Below are 25,624 nucleotides of genomic sequence, written 5' to 3'. Positions count from 1 at the left end.
CAGGACTAGGTACACCCCAAAAATTATAAACATAAATGAGAGAACTAATGTTTCTAGTCATATTCTTTACCAAAAAACACCTGTAGACAAAAATTTGAGCCTTCTATTATAGTGATACAGAATAACCTCAAACATAAAACAACATATTCCTTTTCTTTCTCAAATTTTTTTTTTTTTTTTTTTTTTGGCAGGAGGAGGGTACTGGAGATAGAACTTAGGGGTGTTCTACCACTGAGCTATATCCCCAGACCTACGTTTTAAGCTGAGACAGGGTCTCTCTAACATCATTAGGGTCACACTAAAGTTGCTGAGGGTGCTCTTGAACTTGTAAACCTCCTGTCTCAGCCGTCTGAGACTTTGGGATTACAGGCATGTGTGCCACATGCCTGGCTAAAAAACAGGTGATATTTTGATAATCATCAAGCATCTTCTTTTTAAAAAATACTTTTAGTTGTCAATGGATCTTTATTTTGTTTATTTATATGGGGTGCTGAGATTCGAACTCAAGTGCTTCACACATACTAGGCAAGCGCTCTACCACTGAGCTACAACCCCAGCCCCATCAAGCATCCTTTTACATAATTTAGGTTAAAATTTACATTGCTTATCATTGTAGAAGTCTGAAAAAATTCATTCAAAATGCACATTACTGAATGAGAGAAAATAGCCATAATTTTCCCATTAAAATTTAGACTATATATTCAACGTAGCATTGTTTATAATAAGAAAAGTCTGGTAACAAACCTACAAGTTTGTCAATACAAAGCTGGTTAACAAGATTGTGGTATAACCTTTCAATACATTCTATATAGAGATTTTAAAACAATGAAAATCTCTTAATTGATAAGGAACAGCTATAAAATATTATTATGTAAAAGATGCAAATTACTGAATGGTGTATGCAGTATGTTATGAAAAAAGTGTATGTGTTTGTTTGCATATGCAAAGAATATCTTTGCAAAGGTCAGCTGAAAACTAGAAACAATGGTTTCCCGTAGGGAGGTGAATGTACACTATTTTGTGTCTTTCTTCCTTCCAAAAAAATTTTTTTGGGGTTGGGGGTAGTGGAGATTGAACTCAGAGGCACTTGACTACTGAAACCCATCCCCACCCCTACTTTGTATTTTATTCAGAGACAGGGTCTCACTGATTTGCTTAGCATCTCACTTATGCTGAGGCTGGCTTTGAACTTGTGATCCTCCTGCCTCAGCCTCCCAAGCTGCTGGGATCATAGGCTTGTGCCACTGAGCCCGGCCTTCACTTTGAAATTTACCATCTTAATAATTTTTAAGTATACAGTTCAGTGGTATTAACGCTGTTGTTCCATCACCTAGATGTGAAACAACATAAAAACTTAAATATTTAGTGTGTAATGTGTAACCTAATTATACAATATAATCACATAACAATAATATACAATTATAGTATAATTATAATATTTATTAATAATATATATAATCTCTAGCTTATGATTTTGAACATGTCTGAATTTATCTGTTAATTTCATTCAAATATTCACAGAACTGAAAATCTGAGATTTAATGGGTTAAATAAATACATTTATCACATTGTATAACCACCATCATCTCTATAACAATTTTTTTTTTTTTTTTTGGTGGTACTGGGGATTGAATCCAAGTGTGCTCTACCACTGAACTATATCATTAGTCCTTTTATTTTGAGAGAAGGTCTCACCAAGTTGTGGAGCTTAGCTTTGAACTCTTGATTTTCCTGCCTGTTTCCCAAGTCACTGGGATTAAAGGTGAGTGCCACTGCTCCAGGATTTTCTCTTTTTTAAAAAAATTCTTATGATCTTTATTAATGCTATTTAATTATTTTTATTTTAAAAATTTTTTCTAGCTTTACTGGGTTATAAATGACCAAAAATTTTCTGTATTTTTAGAATACAATGTAATATTTTGAGATATGAAAACATTGGGAAATGATTAAAGCTAAAAAAAAATACCTCTCTCTCATACACACATACACACACACACACAGAGCATCCCTATTCTGAAAGTCCAAAATTCTCAAAATTCTGAGACTTTGAGAATCCTGCAGCACCCCAAAATTTTCTGATTGAGTTTTTTTAAAAATATTGAGTTTTAGTAATTTTATATTTCTTCAGGATGGTCATCTCTTAGCAAAGAATCTGCAAATATGTGTACCTATTATGTGAGTTGTACCTTTTTACTCTATCCCCATCCCTATAATGTTTTAGAAATATAAACGTTAGCTGTTCATTTCCTACTTTGGAAATCAAATTTTTACTCAGTCATAACTCACTTTAAAATATTCTTATGGTTCAAATTTATATTACACTTAGTATTTATAGACTTATTTGTAAGCAATAACAGTATTACCAATGCCTCCACCAGCATGAGGAGGGGCTCCAAAACGGAAGGAATCAATGTAAGCCTTGATTTTCTCCAAATCTATAAAAATAAATAAAACAAAATTTATCATCTTATTTATCTTGAAAAATTAAAAATGCTGTTCAAGGAAGACTTAAAAAAAAACTTTGAAAAGTCTTTTACAAGGATTTGTTTCAGAATAAATATTCTGCTAAATACATTTTAAATTATTTACCAATTCCATGATGTAAGGCTCTCTCTGTTAGCAGCTGAGGATCATGTATTCTTTGAGCTCCTGACAATATTTCTTCTCCTCTCATGAACATATCATAAGAGTTGGACTGTTTCTGTAGGAAAAGCAAACCACTCTTAAAAATATTATCATCCTTTTTCCATTATAAGTATGTAGAAAAAAAACTACACTGCATGAAAAGTCCATCATTTTCTACAATTAATGATGCAACTTTCTTTAATAAATAAAATATAATGAGCTTCTTTTAACGTAGAGGTGCTGAAGGCTAAGTAATTTCTTTCTTACTTGTATCAGACTTAGCCCTCTCCTTCCACATCCCCCAGCAACAAATCGGAGTTCCACATCTAAAATTAAGAAATGGTACAGATATTTTTTTGGGGGTGGGGTAGGGTGGGTACTGGGATTTGAACTCAGGGGCACTCAACTACCGAGCCACATTCCCAACCATTTTTTTGTATTTTATTTAGAGACAGGGTCTTACTGAGTTGCTTAGGGCTTTGATAAGTTGCTGAGGCTGGCTTTCAACTCACAATCCTCCTGCCTCAGCCTCCTGAGCTGCTGGAAGAACAGGCGTGTGCCACTGTGACCAGCAATTTGACATGGTGATAATAAAGTTATTTTCTTCCCCCAAACAGGCCATTTAAAACTAAATTACTTACAGGATTTCTTGGGTCAGGCATGGTATAGAAAGGTCTTACAGCCAATGGATATTTATCAAGAATATAAAAATCTGTATCATACTATAAAAAGAATAAAGGCAATTAAAATACGTTTTTAAAATAAACTTTTTTGTTAAATTAATATTTTTAAACATGTATATTTTTGCTCTTCAAAATTACTATATTTACATTATAAATATCCTGCTTTTTTGAAGTAACATTTACATCCTACAGCATTTTGTCATGTGTTATAAATAACTGCAGTACCTAATCTTTGGAAGCTATTTACCAGCCAAAATTTGAGCCATGGTTCAAAATTTGAATCAAAGTCCAATTTATTGCTTTTTTGAACATGTAATCTCTAATTGCTCCCCCATCATAAAATATATTTGAATAAACATCTTTGATTTTCAGTACTTTCCCTTTGTTATTCTAGCTTATCTCAACATTTCAGATACATTATATAAATTGTTAGGTTTTACAGAAAACAAGTTAAATCTATGGATTATTTTGGGAAAAAAACTGACATCTCTTACAGTATTAATCTTTTTTTATAAACTTTGGTTACCTTCTCAATTTTTAAAAGATATTTAAGTAAAGTTTAGTAGTTTTCTTCACATGAAAACTACAATAGAAAGGAATAAATAATTATTAACATAAAATGATGACATTTTTGTTAGAATATTTACTATGTGACTTAGATTTAATTTTAAAGGAACCCATTAAAAATCAATTATTTTTGACTTTAAACATTTTTGCTAAAACTGAAGAATAGAGAAAATGTCAACAGAGTTAACAAGCTAGAAGAATTTGCCCTGCTGAAAAAGCATTTTAAAGGTATAAATTCAATATTGTATGGTTTCAGAAATATCTGAGTTCTTTAGTCAGGTTAACCATGTTAAGTGCTATTATCAAGAGGAGCTCAAGGACTGTTTCATTTCATTAAATCATTGTCTTAATTCTTTTAGAAAGACCATAGTAAGTTTTAACTTTTATTCCATTTGGTGCTTTTAGTTTTAGAAGATGAGATAGTAAAGTAGCAGAAGAAAGCTCATTTATCTTCAAATCTCATAAGAGAGTAGGGATACTCAGGAAGGCTTTAAAAAAACAAATGCAAATAATTTTGAAGTCCTTTCTAACTAATCTAACAATGACTTAGAAGAATTTTTTTAAAAAGTACCATTCCCCTTTTATTTATTCTGGAAGGTTACCACTGTAGAAGAGTTTTAGAACCTTCTGCAACTATCCTCTTGTACAAAGATATTTCAGACATAGAAAAAAAGTGCAGCATGCATAAGAGAGTCTTACCTTTTCCTTTACCAAACGACCCAATAGTTTTTCATTTGGTGTACTGAAAATGAAAGATGAAGTCAGGTATTTGAAGATTAAACAGCAACTTAAAAAGATTTTAAACTAGCCAGGCATAGGAGTGCACATGTCTTTAAACGCAGTGGCTCCAGAGGCAGAGGTAGGAGGAGATCAAGTTCAATGCCAGAGAGGCCCTAAGCAACTCAGCAAAAGCCTCTCTCAAAATTAAAAATAAAATAGGCTGGGGATGTGGCTCAGAGGTTCAGCATCCTTTGGTTCAATTTAAAATTAATATGGCACTCCTTCCTGTAAGTCCTTAAAGGACAAAAAATATGGCCCAAACAGTTGTTTATCATGTTGCTTTTCAAAAGACAAGTACTACAGAAAACCATTTATGAATGAAACTTAGCATTTATAGGTGCTGCTCCAATAATTAGAACCAAAGAGATTTTAGAAATTAATTAATTAAGAAGCATCATGGAATAATTTTCTACAATTACATATAATAAAACTTCACTAGACCAACGTAAACTAATCTTGCCCTTAAATGGTCCCCTCTGCCTTTTCCCCCCCTGGTGGTGGGAAATTGAACCCAGGACCTCAGACATGTTGAGGACCCGTGTCTCCACTTTTTGGTATTCTTTATCAAAGGTCTGTAAAATAAAACTCAATATTTAAAAGTATTTAAAATGTAATAGTATCTACACAGATACATTAAATTTCTAAAGTCAAGAAGCAGTTTCTTTCGTGTCTAATTTAAGGGCAATTTCCAAAATCCTTAATATTGCCAATTTAGAATAATTATAAAACATATGGTTTGCCTTTAAATGTCATCAAGCAGTATAGGGGATGCCCAAACACACACACACACACACACAATACATATAATAATTATAGATACACACATAATATACAAATACATTGTCTATAATTAAATGCATATTTCTTGTAAAGGAACAAAAATAAATAATGGGTTTTAAGTACAATTTACTTTAAAAAAAAAAAAAATGCCAATAGTATCCTTTCCCTCCCACATGTGATATTGGTTGTGATAAGCTGATAGTAATTTTTAATTTTTACTAAACTACATAATTTGTTTCTAAATTACAAGTTGTATGATCTGGATTTAGATTACATAATATCATGCAATCAAATAAAAAACAGTATCTCCCTCCCCCATTCCAATACTAGGTATTGATCCAGGAGTTCTCTACCACAGAGATGAACTACATCTCTGCCTATTTTATTTTTGACTTTGAGACAGGGGATTACTAAATTGCCCAGGCTGGCTTCAAATTGCAATTCTCCTGTCTCATTCTCTTGAGCAGCTGGGATTACAGATGTGCACCACCAAGCCCAGATAAAAATAATAATTTCTATAACTTTGGGAGATGTTAACATTTTTATGCCCTGATTTTGTATGAGGGTAGATTGGGAAAGAAAACTAACATATTAGGTGATAAGATCAAAAGCAAAACTCCCTATCTCTTGAAAGGGATATAAATATGAGTGGGGGGAAATGATGTTTATGAACAAAATTTTAGAAGCTTATGCTTTCTATATTATAGTTTAAACATAATATTTTATTTCAGATCATACATTCATAAAATAGTATCATACTATAATACCAAAGTTAATAAAATTTATCAGGTGAGAAAAATAATTTGTTAATATGTTCATTCTCTTATATATTAAAACTAATTATTAAAGGTTTTGAAAATTCATAAAAACAAACCTCAGATCTTCTTCACCTCCCATTTCAACTCCAGCTTCTCTAAGCATAGCCAAAGCTTCACAATACTCTAGTCTTAAAGTTGGTTCCAAAAATTTGAAGGGTTCACAAGGGAACTGTTTATTCACGGTTTGAATTTCAGTCTGAAACCTGTATGTACAATGATTTAGTTAATAAAGCTTGTGAGATAAATGTTTTCCCCACAAGAGGTCACTGTGGCAATATAAAAAAAAATCATTATTTGTATCAGTATACACACCAGGAAAATCATTATCAAATTATTAAATAATAAATTAATACTTAAAATACTTAGTAACACTTCTTGGTCTCATATTTTTGTAAGCAGAGAAGCATTAAAGGATTCAAATTTTCTTCTGTGACTCAATAATATTAAGTATTGTTAGAACATAAAATATCTATTTTTATGAACCATTTAAAAAACTGACTTTTAAAACCCTTTAACAAGACCTTTATCTTCAAGGAAGACCAAATTAATGCATACTTGTCCTTCCTATACCCTGCCACAATTCCCATTATAATATTGCAAATTCATTTAGGACAGTGCTAATTTCTTTTCTATTTTGATAATTCCCATAGTATATGCCTACCCTATATACCATAGGCCCAAGACAAATGTTAACTAAACTGAATTTCTGATGTGCAAGATGATATTTCATTAAGATTTAAAAAGCGCCAGGCACAATAGCACACACCTGTAATCCTAGCAGCTCAGGAGGCTGAGGCAGGAGGATCGGGAGGATCATGAGTTCAAAGCCAACCTCAGCAACAGTGAGGTGCTAACCAACTAACTCAGTGAGACTCTCTCTAAATAAAATACAAAACAGGGATGGGGATGTGATGTTCAGTGGTAGAGTACCCTGAGTTCAATTCCTGGTTCAAAAAAAGATTAAAAAAGCAAGCCAGGTGTGATGGTGCTTGCCTGTAATCCCAGCAACTCAGGAGGCTGAGGCAGGAAGATTGCAGTTGGAGATCAGTCTCAGCAATTTAGCAAGACCTGTCTCAAATTAAACAATTAAAACAGTTGGGGATATAGCTCAGTGGTAATGTGCCCCAGGGTTTAACCTTCAATACCAAAATACAAACAAACAAATAAACAAACTTTTGCTAAAGTATTTATGGATGAAATGATAAGTGGGAATTTGTTTTGCTTCAAAATAAAATATGGGATAAAGGAAATAGGTAAAATAAAATTGGTCATGGGTTGACAACAGTTGAAATCAGGTGATGCGTACAGGGTTGTTCATTAGGCTAATAGCCATACGTCAGTATTTATTTTGAAAACTTTCTTAATTAATAGACTTGAACCCTCCCCTCCCCTTTGCCCAAAGTTCCTCCATTCTCCCTATGCCCCCTTCCATTATGGATCAGCATCCACTTATCAGAGAGAATATTTGGCCTTGGTTTTTTGGGATTGGCTTACTTTGCTTAGCATATTACATTCTAGTATTCTTTATATAGCATTTGTACCTTAAAAAATACTTCCTTTCTTGGCGGGTACCAGGGATTGAACTCAGGGGCACTCACCCACTAAGCCACATCCCCAGCCCTATTTTGTATTTTATTTAGAGTCAGGGTCTCACTGAGTTGTTTAGTGCTTCATTTTTGCTGAGGCTGGCTTTGAACTCTTGATCCTCCTGTCTCAGCTTCTGGAGCTATTGGGATTATAGGCATGCCCGACTGCGCTCGGTTTAAAACACTTTCTTTTTATTGTCTTAGAGACTTTCATAGGAACAAAAAAATTTGGTCACAGATTTATTCAAATCTTAATAGAAGAAGTGCCGCAGTCCACAGACTCTAACGAAGAAGAAGGATTAGGAAGACCCTAATAATTTCTTTTTGGTACCAGGATTAACGCAGGGGCACTTAACCACCAAGCCATGTCCTCAGCCCTATTTTGTATTTTATTTAGAGATAGGGTCTCAATTAGTTGCTTAGTGCCTTGCTGTTGCTGAGACTTGCTTTGAACTCAGGATCCTCCTCTGCCTCAGCCTCCAGAGCTGCTGGGATTACAGGCATGAGCCACCAAGACCAGCTTGCTTTGAATAGTAATCCTCACTCATGTCTAACAATGGTAGTACAAAAATATGACTATCAATGCTTAAAAATTCATTTGTATATTATTCTTCTATTAGGTAAAAACTAATCTGAAAGGAACAAGATATTCCCCAATAACCCAATTTACAAGTGACACAGAATCTTAAAATTTCTACATGAGTCATATAATATATAAAGAAGACTTATTTTCAAATTGCCACCTTAAGAGTACTGAATAAGTTCAGTAATAATGGCGTCTCAGTGTGTAATAAGTGGAGATTGGATTAATCCAAAGGGCCTGATTCATGCTTGCTCTGTTATTTAGAATTAAAGTAAAAATTTCACTAATATTAAATGGAGATGCTATAACTATCTAAAATTGATTTCAGAAACTTTCTTGAATTATATATGTGAAAAGAAAATGAGAAAAACTGCATTCCTGCATCAGGGTTTCAAAGGCTATTATTTTATAAGACAATATTATTAGTTGTTCCATGGCTATCTGAATTGAAGTTGCTTAAAATAAACAGTATCAAAATATTTCAGAGGACAAAAGTTAAACATACTAACTTCACAAAGCAATGCAGAGACTGCCTAGAAAACACTAGTGCATATGCTACAGTATTTTAATATAAGAGATTAATTTCTGCATTCTTGAATTTATTCATTATCCCTGCAATGTTTAAGTAAAATTAATATTTTTGAACTCTCCTAAAAAAAAAATCTCAAATATGGTCCTTCATCAGCTTTAAAATGCTAGATTAAGTCTGTTATTACCCACCTAATAATTGAAGTATAGTCACCAGGATGGAGAAAGGAAAAAGAGACTTTCTTGGTTTCTTTTCTCTTTGGGGCAGGGTCTGGCAAGTGATAGATATTCCCAAACCCCCAAAAGAAATTCTCTTGACCAACTTGTTCTGATTTTTTTTTCCTGTTTTCTCCATTTTAAACATCATCATATTCCCAATCCCCAAAAGAGATTCTCTTGATCAACTTGTTTCTGATTTTCTTTTCCTGTTTTCTCCATGTTAAACATCATCACAAGTAAACAAATTTCAATGGTCTTTCAATGATCTTATTTGTCAGTTTAGCATGTATACCTAAAGTGGACATTTTATAAAATTAAATTTTGAGAACATCTAGAACACACCTATTTTTCTATAAATGCCAATTCACCCAGACCTAATCGGGTAAAAACTTCCTTCAGTCTACTAGTTTCTAATTTTTTTAAAAAAAATTTTATTATTTTTTTCTTTTTTAGTTTTTAGGTTTTGATGGACCTTCATTTTATTTATTTATATGCAGTGCTGAGAATTGAACCCCATGCCTCACACATGCTAGGCAAGCACTGTACCATCAAGCCACAACCTCAGCCCTTTTCTAGTCTTTACTGAGCACAAAATTTAAAGTGACTTGATATAGGCTTAATTTACATTAAGACAGGCATATGCAACTGCAACTTAAGGTCTGATGTAATATTATTTTGATCTAATAGCTGAGGAAACTGAGGCACAGAGATGTACAAGGCCTACATAGAAAAGTAGCAAAGGTGGGATTTGAACTTGGGCTACCTAGATGTAGCTCAATACAAATTTTTTTGGGTGGTAGTGGGGAGTGAACCCAGAAATGCTTTAACACTGAACTGTACTCTCAGTCCTTTTCATTTTTTATTCCACGAACTTGCGATTCTCCTGCTCAGCCCCCTTAGTCACTGGGAGTATGGGCATGCACCACCACGCTCAGTGTCAAGTTATTCCATTCAACTTCTCAAATAATAAACTGCTCTAAAGGTAATAGACACTCTAATTTCTTCAGACATTCAGGATGTTAGTAAAAATCAAACAACAACAAAAAAATTCAGCCAAATTGTTCACAATCTGGTAAACTTCACCACTAAAAAGATGTTAACTAGTTGAGGTCCCAACTGACTTGGATCCATAGATACTGAGTGTGCATTCTTCTAATTTCTGTCACTAGTTAAGGACAGGGCCACTTCCTGTGCTTCTGTCACTGTGAACATCTCAAAGTGTACTTATACAAAGATGATTATGATGTCATTAGGTGATATAATCTTATGGGACCACTGTGATATATGTAGTCCTTTGTTGATTAAACCATCTTCATGTAGCATATAACTATATTTAATAGATTAAGGGAAATTTAGTCTACATATTTTCAAGAATTATTATTATCATTGTTATCATTTCCATAGTGCTGAGATTGAACCCAGGGTCTCATATATGCCAGGCAAGTGTTCTACCACTAAGTCACATCCCTAGCCCAAGAATTGATATTATTTTTTAAAGAAGAACCCATATTGATTTGAAATTAAGGCCAGTTAAGGATATAAAATATTTTTTACCTTTCTTGAAGTCCTTTGAATATTTGTACCAAGGTGTCAGCAATTTCTTCTAAAACTTCATGATAATGATAATTAAAAGCCATTTCAATGTCCAGACCAACAAATTCAGTCAGATGTCTGTGGGTATTGGAGTCTTCAGCTCTGAAAACTGAATTAAGAAAAGTAATGAACAGCAAATAGTATTTTAAGTTTTAGATAAATTGGATTTAAATATAAAACTTCATTCAGTAGTGCTCGAGCTATACTATTTTCATATCATACAGGGCTGGAATGAAATTTGATAAATCATCTGTTTCAGCATTCTCTTGGATACCAAGTTCATTACAAACTCCTACGGTCCTATAGTAAAAGCTATACCAAATGTGAATTAATAAATCAGGCTCATTGAGAACCCCAAGGGAACGCAAGATCCTAAGGTGCCTTCTCAATAATAACAAACAGATTCAATTATGACCAATACAGTAAGTGCTTCTCAATTTTATTAAAACATGACTCAGGCAAAATGAAACCTGTACAAATGAGGTAACATTATACATATTCTAGTTATTACTTCAGTTCAGTGCTCACTAGCCTCACTGCATTTTCTTCCTTCCCAGGCTTTCTAAGTCTAGCTTAGCTCTTCTTTCACATCGCTGCCAGATTAATATTCCTATAAACACATCCTTGCTCAGTACTTTGCAGTGGTTCCCAAAGGACTAATGTAATAAGACATAAAATGACAAAAGTCTAAAACCTTTATTCTTTCACAACTTAATCTTACCTTGTATATTCCATTTCTTCTTCTTTTTTAAAGTACCTTTATTTTATTTACTTATTTTCATGTGGTGCTGAGGATCGAGCCCAGTGCTTCACATGTGCGAGGCAAGTGCTCTACCACTGAGCCACATCCCCAGCCCCCATTTCTTCTTAATATTAACTATTCTTTTGTTTTCTCCATGCTCTTTACTTACCCTGTTTCCTCTAAAATGTCATCTCTGTTGTTTATATATCCTAGTTTGTCCTTAAAGCCCATTTCGGTGTGAATTTTCTTTTATGGTGACTAGCAAATTCCAACCTTTTCCCTTAGTTTTTCCTTGGTACACAATTAACACCAATCTGCTGACAGTACAGCAGAGTCTGATTATTCATTTTAAAAATCATTTGATTATTCCCTGTGACTGCACATCCTTTTTTTTTTTTTTTTAAATATTTTTTTAGTTGTGGGTGAACATACTACCTTTATTTTATTTGTATGTGGTGCTAAGGATCGAACCCAGTGCCTCATGCGTGCTAGGAAAGCGCTCTACCACTGAGCCACAACCCCAGCCCTGTATGCACATCTTATTAAGTCTTGGAAGCAGGTACAATGTTTATTCCCTTGTCATTCAGAGCATGATTGCAAATCGGCAGCATCAAGCATCTAGTACCTATGTGCTTTTAAGAACTGCAGAATATCAGGTCTTATGCCAGATCTAACTGACTAGAATCTGCATTTTAACAACATCTCCAGGTGATTCATATGCATTAACATTTGAGAAATGCTGGTTGATTCTTCTTTTATGTACACAGTACCTAACATAAGACTATATATGCAGCATGTGTTAAAACAAATAACTGGTTAATAAATTCAGAAAATTAAAGACACTTAATGATCTTGCCAGTTTCTCTATTATCAAGCACCTAATTTTTATTAAGCTATCAAAAATTATATATAACTTGTTAAGTTTTAAAAGAATGAAGGAAAGCTGATGTTTTTCTTATAATTAGCTTCATAAAAATATGCCATATGATTACATGCCTGTACTTATAGCAAAAGTATTTTAAAAATGATATTAGATATAGACATTTCTCAGTAATTTCTAACAGACTTCAGCATAACACCAAAATTAAGCATATAAATAATAATAAACAGAATGGCTCTGGAATAAAATAATTTTTGTTTTTTAGGGGCACTGGGGACAAACCTAGGGGTACTTTACCACTGAGCTGTATGCCCAGCCCTTCTATTTATTTTTAAAAATATTGAGACAGGGTCTTGCTAAATTGCTTACATCTTGCTAAATTGTTGCGATTATAGACGTGTACCACCATACCCATCTGGAATAAAAAGAACAACACTGGAAACTTATAAAAGAAGAGGTTATTAAAGACAACAAACTATAATATCTGACAGATTGCACCTAGCTGGGTTTTAGTACTGGGGGGGCTTGAAAGAATAGTTCAAACGTGAATTATGATTTGCTTTAGTTGCATGTAGGTAAAATAATTAATATACTTAGGTATATTTCAGACTGAATATTTTCAAAGCATGCATCTGTAAAATGAAATATTCTGATAATAAAAATTTCTTCAGCATTCTTTAGTAAGAATATATAATGCTTATGATCCTATTGACATGAATGATGTTCAAATGTTTAATGAACTAGTGAGTATATATGTATTCTAAATAGTCTAGTTTCCCCCCTAAAATGTCTACTCAAACACATTCTGATTTCTACCTCAAAGTCTAATAGTGAGCAGATAAAATAAATTTAAATTTTTAAAAGCGCCTGTACATCAAACACACACACAAAATGTGTTTCTAACACTATTATTATTATATCATTAATGAACTTGGAAAAAAAAATCATAACTGACAAAAATCTTACCTGGTCCAATACAGAACACCTTCTCAAAATCAGCACAAATGCACATTTGCTTATACAGCTGTGGAGACTGAGCTAGGTATGCATTATTTTTAAAATATGATACAGTAAATACATTGGCTCCTCCTTCACTGGCAGCTGAAATGTAAACATTTATATATTATAATCAGTTATAAGTTTATCAATGTAATCCTTTAGTAAAAACAATTTATCCTTTAAATTTGAATAATGTAGTTCAAAAAAGAAAAACTGGAAAATCAAGAGCTACAGATAAATCACAGTCTATATAGTATTCTTATATATATGTGATTCTACATAGTTTATATTTAAACCACATTGACTTCTTTGGCTACAAATGCCTCTTTTCTGTACCAATTTCAAATCTATTAAAGCTCCTTTGTAACTGTAAAAACAAAACACAGAAAGGAAAAAGATAACCATTTTCTAATTATCAAGAATGCAAGGCCAGGCACTGACATACACTGGTAATTCCAGTAAATTGGGTGGCTGAAGCAGGAGGATTCTAAGTACAAAGCTAACCTCAGCAACTAAGTGAAACCCTGTCTCAAATGGAAAAATAAAATGATTGGGCATGTAGCTCAATGGTAAAGTACCCCCTGCAAGCCCAAAACACAACATAAAAATCAAAACTTCATTTTAAAATTTTAACTAAATAACATTCATAACACTCTTTTTTAGCAATTCTCAAAAAGGCAAAATAATTAAGACAAGGTTTTCATGTAAGAATAAGAATTAGGGCTGGGGTTGTGGCTCTGTGGTAGATTGCTTGCCTAGAACGTGCAAGGCCCTGGGTTCAATCCTCAGCACCACATAAATGTAAAATAAAGATATCGTGTCCACCTAAACCGAAAAATAAATATTAAACAAAAAGAATAAGAATTAATGTAATTTTCCCATTAATGGATATTCAGAGATTTTACAATACAGTTTGTACAAAACAAAATTATTATACCAATTTCAAAAGATACTTAAACAATGAATAGCTCCTGGTTTAATTTTAGAAACAGGAATTGTGCTTTTTGTGTTACTGTCTCATTTTAAAATCATCATCACAAAAATGGAATGAGGGATGTAAAATTACTGATAGTGGTGATAAATGTCTGCTAATATATAGCATAAGCTTTGGGGAAAAAAAGCTTCTTGATAATAAATCTTAAGGGACAGTTGTGATTCTCCAGTATTAAAGTAAAAATTAATATAAATATTTTGAAGCTTACCTGAAATAATTTTAGGAGTCTGGATTTCCACAAAACCTTTGTTAATTAAAGTTTCTCGGAAAAGATGGCAGATGCCAGACTGGAGACGGAAGATTGCCTGACTAGTTGATGTCTATAAGACAACAAAAAATGTAATAAAATCAATTTCATTCACCATATGTGCTCAGCACTGCTAGAAACCTAAAAGCACACAAATGTAACAACACAGAAGGTGATAAGGACGCTGGAATGTAATGACTATATATGATCATAGAAATGCTATGAGCAGATGCTTTACTTGTAAGAATTCCATAAAAGAAAAATATTTCTTAACTAATGAAATACCTTACTTATAAATTCTATTCTTTTTTTTTTCTAAAGGCAACCCATTAAGTGAGCTTACCGATGTTTGTGCAGCATACAAATCCTCTAAGGGAAGATTTTAGCACTGAATAATAAATGAATAAAGCAACCATATACTTTTAATTATTATCAATAATACTTGAATTGCAGACAATCATGTGTTTGTTTCAATTAAATTAAGAAATTAAGAAAAAATAAAAGGGGTAGATATCCTATGACACTTACTTCTCAAATGGCATCTAAAGCACTGTCCACCAGGCACCTTTTGTATTTTTTCTCCCTTCCCCTACTTTCTTTCTCAGTTTCTTTGGTCCCCCAATTTACTTTCAGCCTCAACCAAATCTAATAGTTGCCAGAAAGCTCTAGAAGTAATTGTCTCTGTTCTATACTAACTTTTGATCATTTGGTCAAAAGAAGGTTTCTTATCTGAAAGTCTTGCCTAATACATTAGAAGGAGGGGAAAAAGGCATCAAGAAGTTATTCTGTGACTAGATAGATATTTAGCAAAAAACACCTGACCTTAAAACATTGATAGCTGTGGAAAGCTGAGATGGTATTCAGGAATTTCAATTATTTACCCCATGTCAAAGGACTTTACTCTTGAATCAGTGCATACAGCATTCATTCTGAATGTAGACAGTAGCACCCTTTGAAAACGCTGTTAATGATGAGATGGCCAATCTACATTTCCTTCACCACAAAAAATGCTACTTAATAACCTCGACTTTCTGTAGGTGGAGTGAAAAAATTCATGTAAACCAGGACATACTTAAGTAATAGTATTCTATAATTCAAAGTCAAAGATACAAATCAATAATTTCCCACAAAACAACTGAAAACATATAAAAGACTCATATAATTTTTTGGACTATTTACTTACTCATTTGTAAGATGTCTACACTTAAACTAGAGAAAGACTTGTGGCTTTTCTTTTACAATATGTGGTTTAGGGAAACAGGGTTCATTCAATCACAACAAATTACAAAATCTTTTGCTTTCAAAAATATAGTAACCTACAGTCTTCATGTCCTGTGTGAAGATTAAAATCTTATTTAACATTTCAAAATTATAGGCTACTTTGAAGTAGGTATCCTTAATTATTAATTTCACATATGTTTCTGATTATTGATTTCCTTTTCGAATTCCCAGGAGTAGAATATCTCAAAAAAGAATAAATGTAGGGGCTGGGGTTGTGGCTCAGCAGTAGAGTGCTTGCCTCGCACGTATGAGATCCTGGGTTTCGATCCTCAGCACCATATAAAAATAAATAAGTGAAATAAAGGTACTGTGTCCAACTACAACTTAAAAAAAAGAATGAATATATAGTGCTGAAGACTAGGGAAACTGGGTACTACAATGCTAGTTGAAGTATTAATTATTTCAACCTTTTTGAAGTACATTTGATAGTATATTTTCAGTGTTATTTAACTTTATGTATCTGAATTTATCTGGCCATTTTCTGTGATTTGGGATTTAAACTTAATCCTGTTCTTAGTGGTAATGTAGTTGAATGTATTTTTTTTTTTTTGGTACTGGGGATTGAAACCAGGGCTACCATTCTTGACGTCCTGATTACATAAACAAGAATGTTAGTGCAGAACACAGATCCAGGAAACTGGAATTATGTCTCATTTATTCATATATATATAGTGTTTTTCCTCATTAGATTCTTCAAGACACTTGCTAACCATCAGAAAGATGGGTACTTAGAATAGACAGTGAACAGTTATTTAGATAATAATTCCAATGTCCTAATTTGTTTGTTTGTTTCTTTCTTTATTTATTTTTTTTGGTACTGGGGACTAAATTCAGGAATGCCCTACCACTGAGCCACTTTTTATTTTTTGAGACAAGGTCTTGCTAAATTGACCAGGCTGTCCTTGAATTTGTTATCCTCCTGTCTTTGTCTCAAGAGTTGCTAAATTATAGGCATGTGCCACTGTGTCTGATTTTAATTTGTCTACTATGTTCTAATTTCTACTAACCCTTACATACTGGAAAATATTTACTATTTTTAATAGTTTAAATTGAGAATGAGGGTGGGGAAAAAAAACAAGAAAAATAAAGTATCCCAAAATAAATCCTGAACTTTTTAAATTATTTACCATATTAACAGGAATTACTACCAAGAAGCTGGGTATGTTGGTACACATCTGCAATCCCAGGTACTCAGGAGATTGAGGCAGGAGGATCACAAGTTTGAGACCAGCCTGGGCAATTTAGCAATTCCCTGTCTCAAAATGAAAAATAAAAAGGGCTGTGGATGTAGATTCATGGTATAGTGCCCCTGGGTTCAGTCCCTAGTATCAAAAGAAGAGACAAATCCCAAACCGAACAAAACTCCCTGCCCCCAAACTAAAAAATAAAATTTAGTATTAGGAGATCACTCTAAGGCAATTTGTCCAGAGGCAAACACTGTCCAAAAGCCTGGATTGTACAGTTAATCTGCTAGAGAAATTGTTCACAGTGGATGAAATCAAAGTAGATACAAATCATTTTGTATCCACTACTGGTTCATCTTTCAATATTTGTTCCTCCTTCAAAAATCATTATCATAAGAGGACAACTCAGAGAATTTAAAATTTAAAAAATGGTAAAGGAAATTTCTCCCCTTTCAGCCAAATCAGGTTGTTCTGGGTAGAATATAATTAAACAGCATGAAGAAAAAATTTAAAAAAGAAAAATAATTTAAAAAAGAAAAACTGTTACCTTATTACATGTTGATTACTATAATTGCCTTTTCCATCTATATAAAAAATTTATGGTTTAGGGTTAAAATTAAAAATGATCTTCAGTAAGTTTAGAGTAACAAAAGAAATATATATTTAATAAAGTATTCATGTAAACCTATTTCAAATAAAATGCAACTAAAATATTATGGCACATAAGTTAATGTAAAGTATACTGTGTAATTTGAAAGTATAACTAAACCTTATTTCAATTGGCTAGGTATGGTTAATTTGTAATGGTCAATTTGAACTGTCAACTTGATTGGATTAAGAGATACCCATGATTAAGAGACTTCTGGGTTTGCCAAGGAATGACTGGCATGTGGGAATAGCCAACTCAAGTGGAGACCCTCCCTATGTGTGGATGGAATAAAAGTTGGAAGAACAAGGAAGCAACAGCACATGAAAGCTCTATTCTTATTGAACGGGTTCTTTATTGCTGCTACAATCTCTGAGGATATTGGATTTTCACTTTTTCACTCTTCCAAAGTGGACTCTGCCAGTGATCCACCAAGGAATTTTCAGAAGCCTTAGTTCTGACTAGGGTAGCACCATTGATACCTTTTGCTCTGGGGCTTCAGCCTTCAGGTACTGGTTCTCCCAGTTTTCCAGCCTGTAGTCGGCCATTGTTGGACTATCTAGCTTCTGGTCAAGTAAGTCAACCTAATAAACCCCCTCCCCATTTTTGGGGTACTTGGGATGGAACTCAGGGGCACTCTGCCACTGAGCCACATCCCCAGCCCTATTTTGTATTTTATTTAGATGTATGGGGCCAGGAGACGAAATATGTTTTATTCAGACTGCCTGCCTAGAAAGTTTCTAGAGAAAACAATTCATTATCTAACAGAAACATTAGGCTACAGTAGAATGAACATGAAGATATATCCTGGAATGTTTTATATTATTGGAGAATGTTAATTTTGCCTTTGACTTGCAGCTTCTCCAACCCTTGACTTTTTTTTTTTTTTAAGTTGTAGATAGACACAACTGATTGATTGATTGATTGATTGATTCATTCATTCATTCATTTATTGTATTGAGGATTGAATCCAGTGACTCACACATGCTAGGCAAATACTCTGAGCTACAACCCCCGCCTTCTGACCCCTGCCTTTGCTAAGTTAAGAATAAAACAGCTGCTTTTGTAAACTAAGGTGCTTAAAGATTTGAAGTTATTAATGCACATGCCTCCCTAAATGTCAAAGTACAGGTTAAAAATGAGAATGCTGGGGCTAGGGGTATGGCTCAGTGGTAGAGCACTTGCCTAGCATGTGTGAAGAAATGGGTTTGATCCTTAACACCACATAAAAATAAATAAAATAAAATAAAGGTATTGTGTCTATCTACAATTTTAAAAATATTAAAAAAATAAATGTGAATGCTTCTGAGGACCAAATAACATGAATTAAATAACAGAAAGATCCTTAGTGGTACAGGACAAAGCATGCCCCATAGTATGCAAGCTCATGTGGACCCAGTATTGCCAGATTCTTCTCCAACCTTTTAAGAAAAGTCACTTGAATTTTAATACAAAACTACTGTCTCTCCTCTATTCTTTCTTTTCTTTTTGGTACTGGGTAATTCCAAACTTCTGTGCTCAAGTGAGTCTCCTGTTTTTGTCCTCACAAGTGACTGAACTGACTACAGGTGCATGTGCCACTGCACCTGACAAAATTCCTTTGCTTCAATGGTGGCAATGAATTAAAACAAAACAAAACAAAAATAATAAAATCTTTGGGCCAAATTCCAGAGGCACAAAGTAATCAAAACTGTGTGAACAAATAGCAGGGACAAATATGCAAAAACCTGAGATTTCTAGGCAATATCAAGAGGTCTAGCAAAGGGTGGGTTGGGTGGGGGTTGTGCATGTTCTACTGACTTTGGAGGCTAGGGCAGGAGGATTACAAGCTGGAGGCCAGCCTCAGGGACTTAAACCCTGCCTCAAAATAACAACAACAACAAAACAAAAAAGCAAAGAAACTGAGGATGTAGCTCAATGGTGGAGTGCCCCTACAAAAATAAATAAATAAATAAAAAGAGGACTTTTGATTACTGCTGGATTTTTCTATATAAATCAAAATGGAAACGGTAAAAGCAAACAAAAAGCAAATAATTAGGAACAACACTGAATGTATTATAAGTGCAAATTAAATTGGCATGATTGCAGAAGAGTTGGAAATAACTCTTAAGGTGACAAAGAATCTGACATTAGGTAGAATATTTAAGGAGGAAGATGTAGTGAAACATTAAAAAAGAAAGATGACACTGGTTTTACTATAATGATGAAACCCCTGAAATCTTTCACTTGCAACCAAACCAAAAGGGAAACAAAAGACCCACGAAACTGCTGTATAAACCACTAGGGCCAAATACTTCTGTATTATTCATTGTGTCCAGATCAAATTCACAAGATTGAAGCATTAATTACTCATCTGCACTTTTTTGTTCTAAAAATGTGCATATAACCTCTTTCACAATTTTGTAGTAATATTAGCAGTTATATTTTCTTGTTGACTAAACTTTTCAAAACAGTTATCACCTGGAACTGACTCTATTTATTGGATTTATGAACACTATCATTTTAAAACAAAGTGAGTCAACATCTTGTGAATCAATACTTGACTGTTCTTGTTGCCAGCAGTTCCTGTTAGAGGAAGGGTCAATCTGAAAGGTAACTGTTTCCTGAATTATTATACATAGGCAAATGCCAATTAGCTTTATAAACTTAAAATAGTTATGGTATTCCTGCCCATCTCAATTTTGACATAATCATATCACCTTAATAAATAAATGAGGCATACCCGGAGATCAATGACTCTGTTGTCTAATCTTGTATCTTGGTTAACAGTAGCTCTTCCTTCCTAAAAAACAAAAACAAAATCAAAAACAGAAAACAAAAAAACCTACAACACCAAAAAACAGACTGTAAATTTTGAAGAACACAAAAACCTTTCAAAAGCTGCTCACTTTTAAGTAAGAATGGCTGTGTATTAATAATATTATGTACAAAAAACAGGGATCTAAAGTCATGGTAGAAATAAGAGGCAGGATCAGAGAAGTTAGTGTTAAAGAGAAAGAAATGTGCATGAACAGATGCTGAGGCTTTCTTTCCTTTTTCCACCCCCCAACTCTGTCTCATTATTGGAACATTAGAAGAATTAACCACCTGCAACTTTATTGATTCCTGGATTTAAGCTGTTAGGCCTACATTGATGGAACAGATAAAAGTTAAAAATAGTAGTCCTCAAAAGTGTGGTCTGGGAACTACTAAAGGTTCTTGAGATTCTTTCAGGGAGTTCATGAAGTCAAACCCATTTTTTTGCATAATAATACTTTTTCACTCTCACTCATAATGAGTGTACCAAAGAGCTTTCCAAAGATTATATGAAGGTAAAGCAGAGTAAATTCAGAAGCAATGAGAATCTAGTTGTATATTAAGACAGACATTAAAAAAAAAAAATAAAAAAAGAAAAACTTTTGTGCGGCATATAATACCATCAAGAAAGTGAAGCCAAGCACGGTGGCCTGTTTGTAATCCCAGTGGCTCAGGAGGCTGAGGCAGGAGGAACACAAGTTTAAAACCAGCCTCAGCAACAGATCAAGCCCCTAGGCAACTTAGTGAGACCTTGCCTTAAAATAAAAAATATAAAAAGGGCTGGGATGTGGCTCAGTGGTTAAGTGCCCCTGGGTTAAATTCCTGGTACCAAAGGGTGAGAAAAGTGAGAAGACAACCCACTGAATGGGAAAAAAGATCTGTGAAACATGTATTTAATAAAACACTTGTATCTGTACTAAATAAAAAAACTCAATAATAAAAAGACAACATTTTAAAATGGAAAAAAAAGACATTAAAGATTTATGCATACATAACACAATATCACTGTTTTAAAAATTATTTTTATTATTATTTTTTACAATGTCACTTGACACTAAATTACTTTTTGTTTTGGAAACTATAAAATGCTTTTTACTGCTAATTTTATTATTCATATGAAACATACACAAGTTTAAAATACATTCGTATTGTTTTAAACAAATTAATTCTTTCAAATTTGTCTTAACTTCTACTACTGTAAATATTAATAGGTAAACCCAAAAAATAAAAGTTGGGAGTGGGTAGGAATTTTCAATTTTTTTTCTCTTTTCTTTGGTGGTACTGGGAATTAGGCCAGGAGGCCAGGGCCTTGTACATCTTGTGCATGCTAGGCTAGTACTTTACCACTGAGCTATATACCCAGCCCAAAGGACTAGCCCTAGCATGTGTAAGGCTTGGGCTCAATCCCTGGCACCTCAAAGAAAACAAACAAAAAAGTGTAAAAGGGATTTTGAGATAAAAATGTTAGAACTGTAAAATTTATTTATATACCTATATATTCTTATGGTGCTAGGGATTAGACCCAGGTCCTTGTGCATAGTAAGCAAGCACATTCCCAGACCCCGTAAATTTAAATGAAAAGTGAGCCCAAATCAATTTACAGGTACTCAGTACAAAACTAGGACATCAGGTTTTCAATGTTTTACAAACTAAATATACAGAGGAAGTGTATTTCATAAATATAAAATACCTCTTCTCCTTCCACCTCAGGCCGAATGGCATCATCCAGCTGCAGGGGCAGGCGGGGTTCAGCCAAACTGATCACATAAATCTGAAAGTGAGAAATGGCCAAAAATAGCAAAGGCACACAAAACCTGGTATCTTTTGCTTAAATCGAAAAAAAAAAAAAAAAAAAAAAAATCTGCATTTGCTTTAAACATGAAGCAATGTTTGCATACATCCTTAACGGAAAATGCTTGCTAAACTCAAAGAAGATTTTATATATATATGTATGTATGTATATATATATTTTGCTCTATAAAATGGAGGTATTTTTGCATACTTCAATGGGTTGTTAAAATAATCAGATAGGAAAAGGTGTAACAAATATTTTGTTATCCCTAGGGTAAACACCAATGTAATAAATAACTAAGGCCTAGATTTGTCATACAAAAGCTGTTGTTAGGGAAATCATTTAATCTCAGAGCTTTAATTAAAATGAGGTTTATGTAAGAATCAATCCATTAATATAAGAATTGCTACTACTATTAACAGCATTTGACCATTGATATTACTAGGATCTGATTCAGTCTAGCTCTGCTTACACCTCTCCTTTCTTTTCTTTTTTTCCAAGAATCCCTTAATTGCCTCCTCTCATCAAATATTAACATGTAATTTCCTGATGCTTTCTGGTTGGAAGCTGCCATACAGAATGTTCCTTTACACTGTTAGAATTCTTCAATATCCACTCACTAATTTCACATTTCAGTGGTAAAAAACAATTAGATCATAAAGACTGGGTTAAGATTTTACGAATACTCTTAAAAATTACTATATTATATTCCCAACTGTGGCTGGAAAACTTGCTGAAGCACAAAGGGAAATGCCTTTATTTAGTTAATTCAGGAAAGCGAATTATATTCTTCCAGTTGGCAGATCACATTTAGCATTTAGCTCAGACACTTCAAGAAAAAAAAGTGTCAAAAGGACACTTCAGTCTTCCTCACAGTAAAGCAGAGTTATTTGTCACTATTTCCTATACCCAAGTTTTAGGGTTTCCTTTGATAACAAATTTGATTTCCAATACAAAGTAGACCTAAAGAGCTCCTTCTTTTACTTTTATAATTAGTAGAAATCCATCATCATCTTTATTAGGTTTTTGAGTATTTTGAGCTACAGACCTTCACATAATACTTGGTACAAAGTATATATTATCAGTGAATGCTGGTTGAATAAATATATACATGATTAGGAAAAGTTATTGCTTATGATAAAATTCTACTTAGTCTGTAAAACTATGCTTTGTGAAATACTTTATAACTATTTTTATTAAGGCAAAACTTGTCTAAGTTCTTTAGGCTTTATATTTATTATTAACCCTTATTTAAGTTGCCTGCTACATTTTAAGAATATCTTCTTTTATTCCTGGTGCTACAGATTGAACCCAGGGCCCTGTGTATGACATGAGCTCTATCAATGACCTATATGCCTAGTTCAGTTAAGAATTTCTTAAAAATACATTTGTTTGCTCTAGTCACTAAAAGCTTCAGTAAAGAATTGAAAAAGATTTAGTTAGAAGACAAGAGCTATCTTTCTTAGAAGTCAGCATCAACGGACTTCTTTACTAGGTTACAGACTGCCTGATGGGATTGAATCAAAATAAGACACATAGAATTCTATCAAGTTAGGTCAGTAAAAATACAAGATTTTCTATGTCTCAAGAGAATTCCATGATAATCTATTTCTGTTAAGTACAATCTTACTCTCAAATTAGTGAGTATGTATGTGTTATTAGTCTTTCTGAATCAGTCTGCCTCATTTTTTAAATATATACTCATGAACATATAAATATACACATACAGAGATAAGGTGAGGGTGAAAGAAACCATCTTGTTTTGAAGACACCTTCTTTAAAAAAAAATTATTTTTTTAGTTGTAGTTGGACACAATACACAATATGTTTATTTATTTATTTTTATGTGGTGTTGATAATTGAACCCAGGGCCTTGCATGTGTTAGGCAAGCACTCTACCGCTGAGCCACAACCCTAACCCTGAAGATACCTTCTTAAAGAGATATTTAATGATGCATATTGTAGACATAATCTAGGCCTCAATTGCAGAGATATAGGTTCAAAATTGAAAGGTTATTTCAATAGTACTAAATGTGTGTGAATTTACTTTTTTTTTTTTTGTAGAAATAGGGGCTGAACTCAGGGCTTTGCATGTTAGGCAAGTGCCCCACCATGGAGTTACACCCCCACTCCCAATCCTCTTTTAAAAAATTCTGAGTCAGAATCTTGCTAGATTGCCCAGGCTGGCCTCAAAATTGTGATCCTCCTAAGTAGCTGGTTACCAAGTCAATGAAAATGAGCATTCTCAGTTTCTATGCTTGAGAAGAAAATAGATGAAGGATAAAGTTATGTTAAAAAAAAAAAAAAAAAAGAAAGAAAAAGGTAATGGGCTGGGGATATAGCTCAGTTGGTAGAGTGCTTGCTTCCCATGCACAAGGCCCTGGGTTCAATCCCTAGCATCACAAAAAAAAAAAAAAAAAAAAAAAAAAAAATTTACTATTTGTAACGTGAGACCAATGTGGGGTCATCTCTTTTGACTTTTCTATGTTGTGAAAATATTAATTCAATGAAACAAAATGATTAAAGATTGGCATAATTAATCAAACTTTAAAAGCATCATCAGAAGAAAATTCATAGTAAGACCGATTCATAATTGTAAACAAATTTTTAAGATGTGTTTTATATTTTTCCTATGTGACTAAGTACAAAAATGGCTGCAATAATTCCTCTTGTTCCTGTATGTATGTTCTTGCTGCTCCTCCTCCAAAAATTGGAAATCTATTTCACTACTGCTTAGAATTGAGTTTTGACTAATGACTTTGAACAAAAGATATTTAATAAACATGACACAAGCTGAAATTTTGAAAAAAGTGCTTGTGCGAGGGGCTCTCCTTACTTGCCTCTGGGAACTACCCTAGTACCATATCAACACATCTAGGTGATCCTTGATTAGGAGAGGCCATAAGAAGCGATGCTCCAGATACATCAGTGAACCAGTCAATGCCATGTGGAGCAGGTGACCCATTCCAGACCGGCCTATCCTAATTTGCTCACAGAATCATGAGCAAATGTTTGTTGTTCTAAGTCATTAAATCCTGAGGTAATTAAAAAACAAAACAAACAAACCTGAGATAATCTGTTATATAACACAAACTGTTGAGGCTGTAGCTCAGTGGTAGAGCACCTGCCTTGGCCGTGTGAAGCACTGGGTTTGATCCCCAGCACCACATAAAAATAGATAAAGACATTGTGTCCATCTGTAACTAAAAAAACTATTAAAAAAAATGTAGATGTTGGGGCTGGGATAGTGGCTCAGTGGTAGAGCTCTCGTCTAGCATGTGCGAGGTCCTGGGTTTGATCC

At 33.6% G+C, this 25,624-nt stretch overlaps 1 protein-coding gene across 1 annotated transcript in view; it reads right to left on the bottom strand.

Moving 5' to 3' along the window:
- The window catches only part of Dars1 (aspartyl-tRNA synthetase 1), a 65,022-nt gene that overhangs the window by 2,173 nt on the left and 37,225 nt on the right, over positions 1-25,624 (bottom strand). The window contains exons 6-15 of the mRNA XM_076865927.2: positions 22,222-22,302; positions 20,458-20,517; positions 14,586-14,697; positions 13,351-13,485; positions 10,724-10,871; positions 6,310-6,456; positions 4,575-4,617; positions 3,267-3,347; positions 2,590-2,701; positions 2,364-2,435 (exon numbers count right to left, since the gene is read on the bottom strand). Of these exons, the coding sequence (XP_076722042.2) occupies positions 2,364-2,435; positions 2,590-2,701; positions 3,267-3,347; positions 4,575-4,617; positions 6,310-6,456; positions 10,724-10,871; positions 13,351-13,485; positions 14,586-14,697; positions 20,458-20,517; positions 22,222-22,302 (991 nt within the window). The remainder of the gene's footprint in view (positions 1-2,363; positions 2,436-2,589; positions 2,702-3,266; positions 3,348-4,574; positions 4,618-6,309; positions 6,457-10,723; positions 10,872-13,350; positions 13,486-14,585; positions 14,698-20,457; positions 20,518-22,221; positions 22,303-25,624) is intronic.

This window comes from Callospermophilus lateralis, chromosome 9 (genome assembly GCF_048772815.1).
Source record: "Callospermophilus lateralis isolate mCalLat2 chromosome 9, mCalLat2.hap1, whole genome shotgun sequence".
NCBI lineage: Eukaryota > Metazoa > Chordata > Mammalia > Rodentia > Sciuridae > Callospermophilus > Callospermophilus lateralis.
This window is presented reverse-complemented; position numbering and strand designations above follow the sequence as displayed.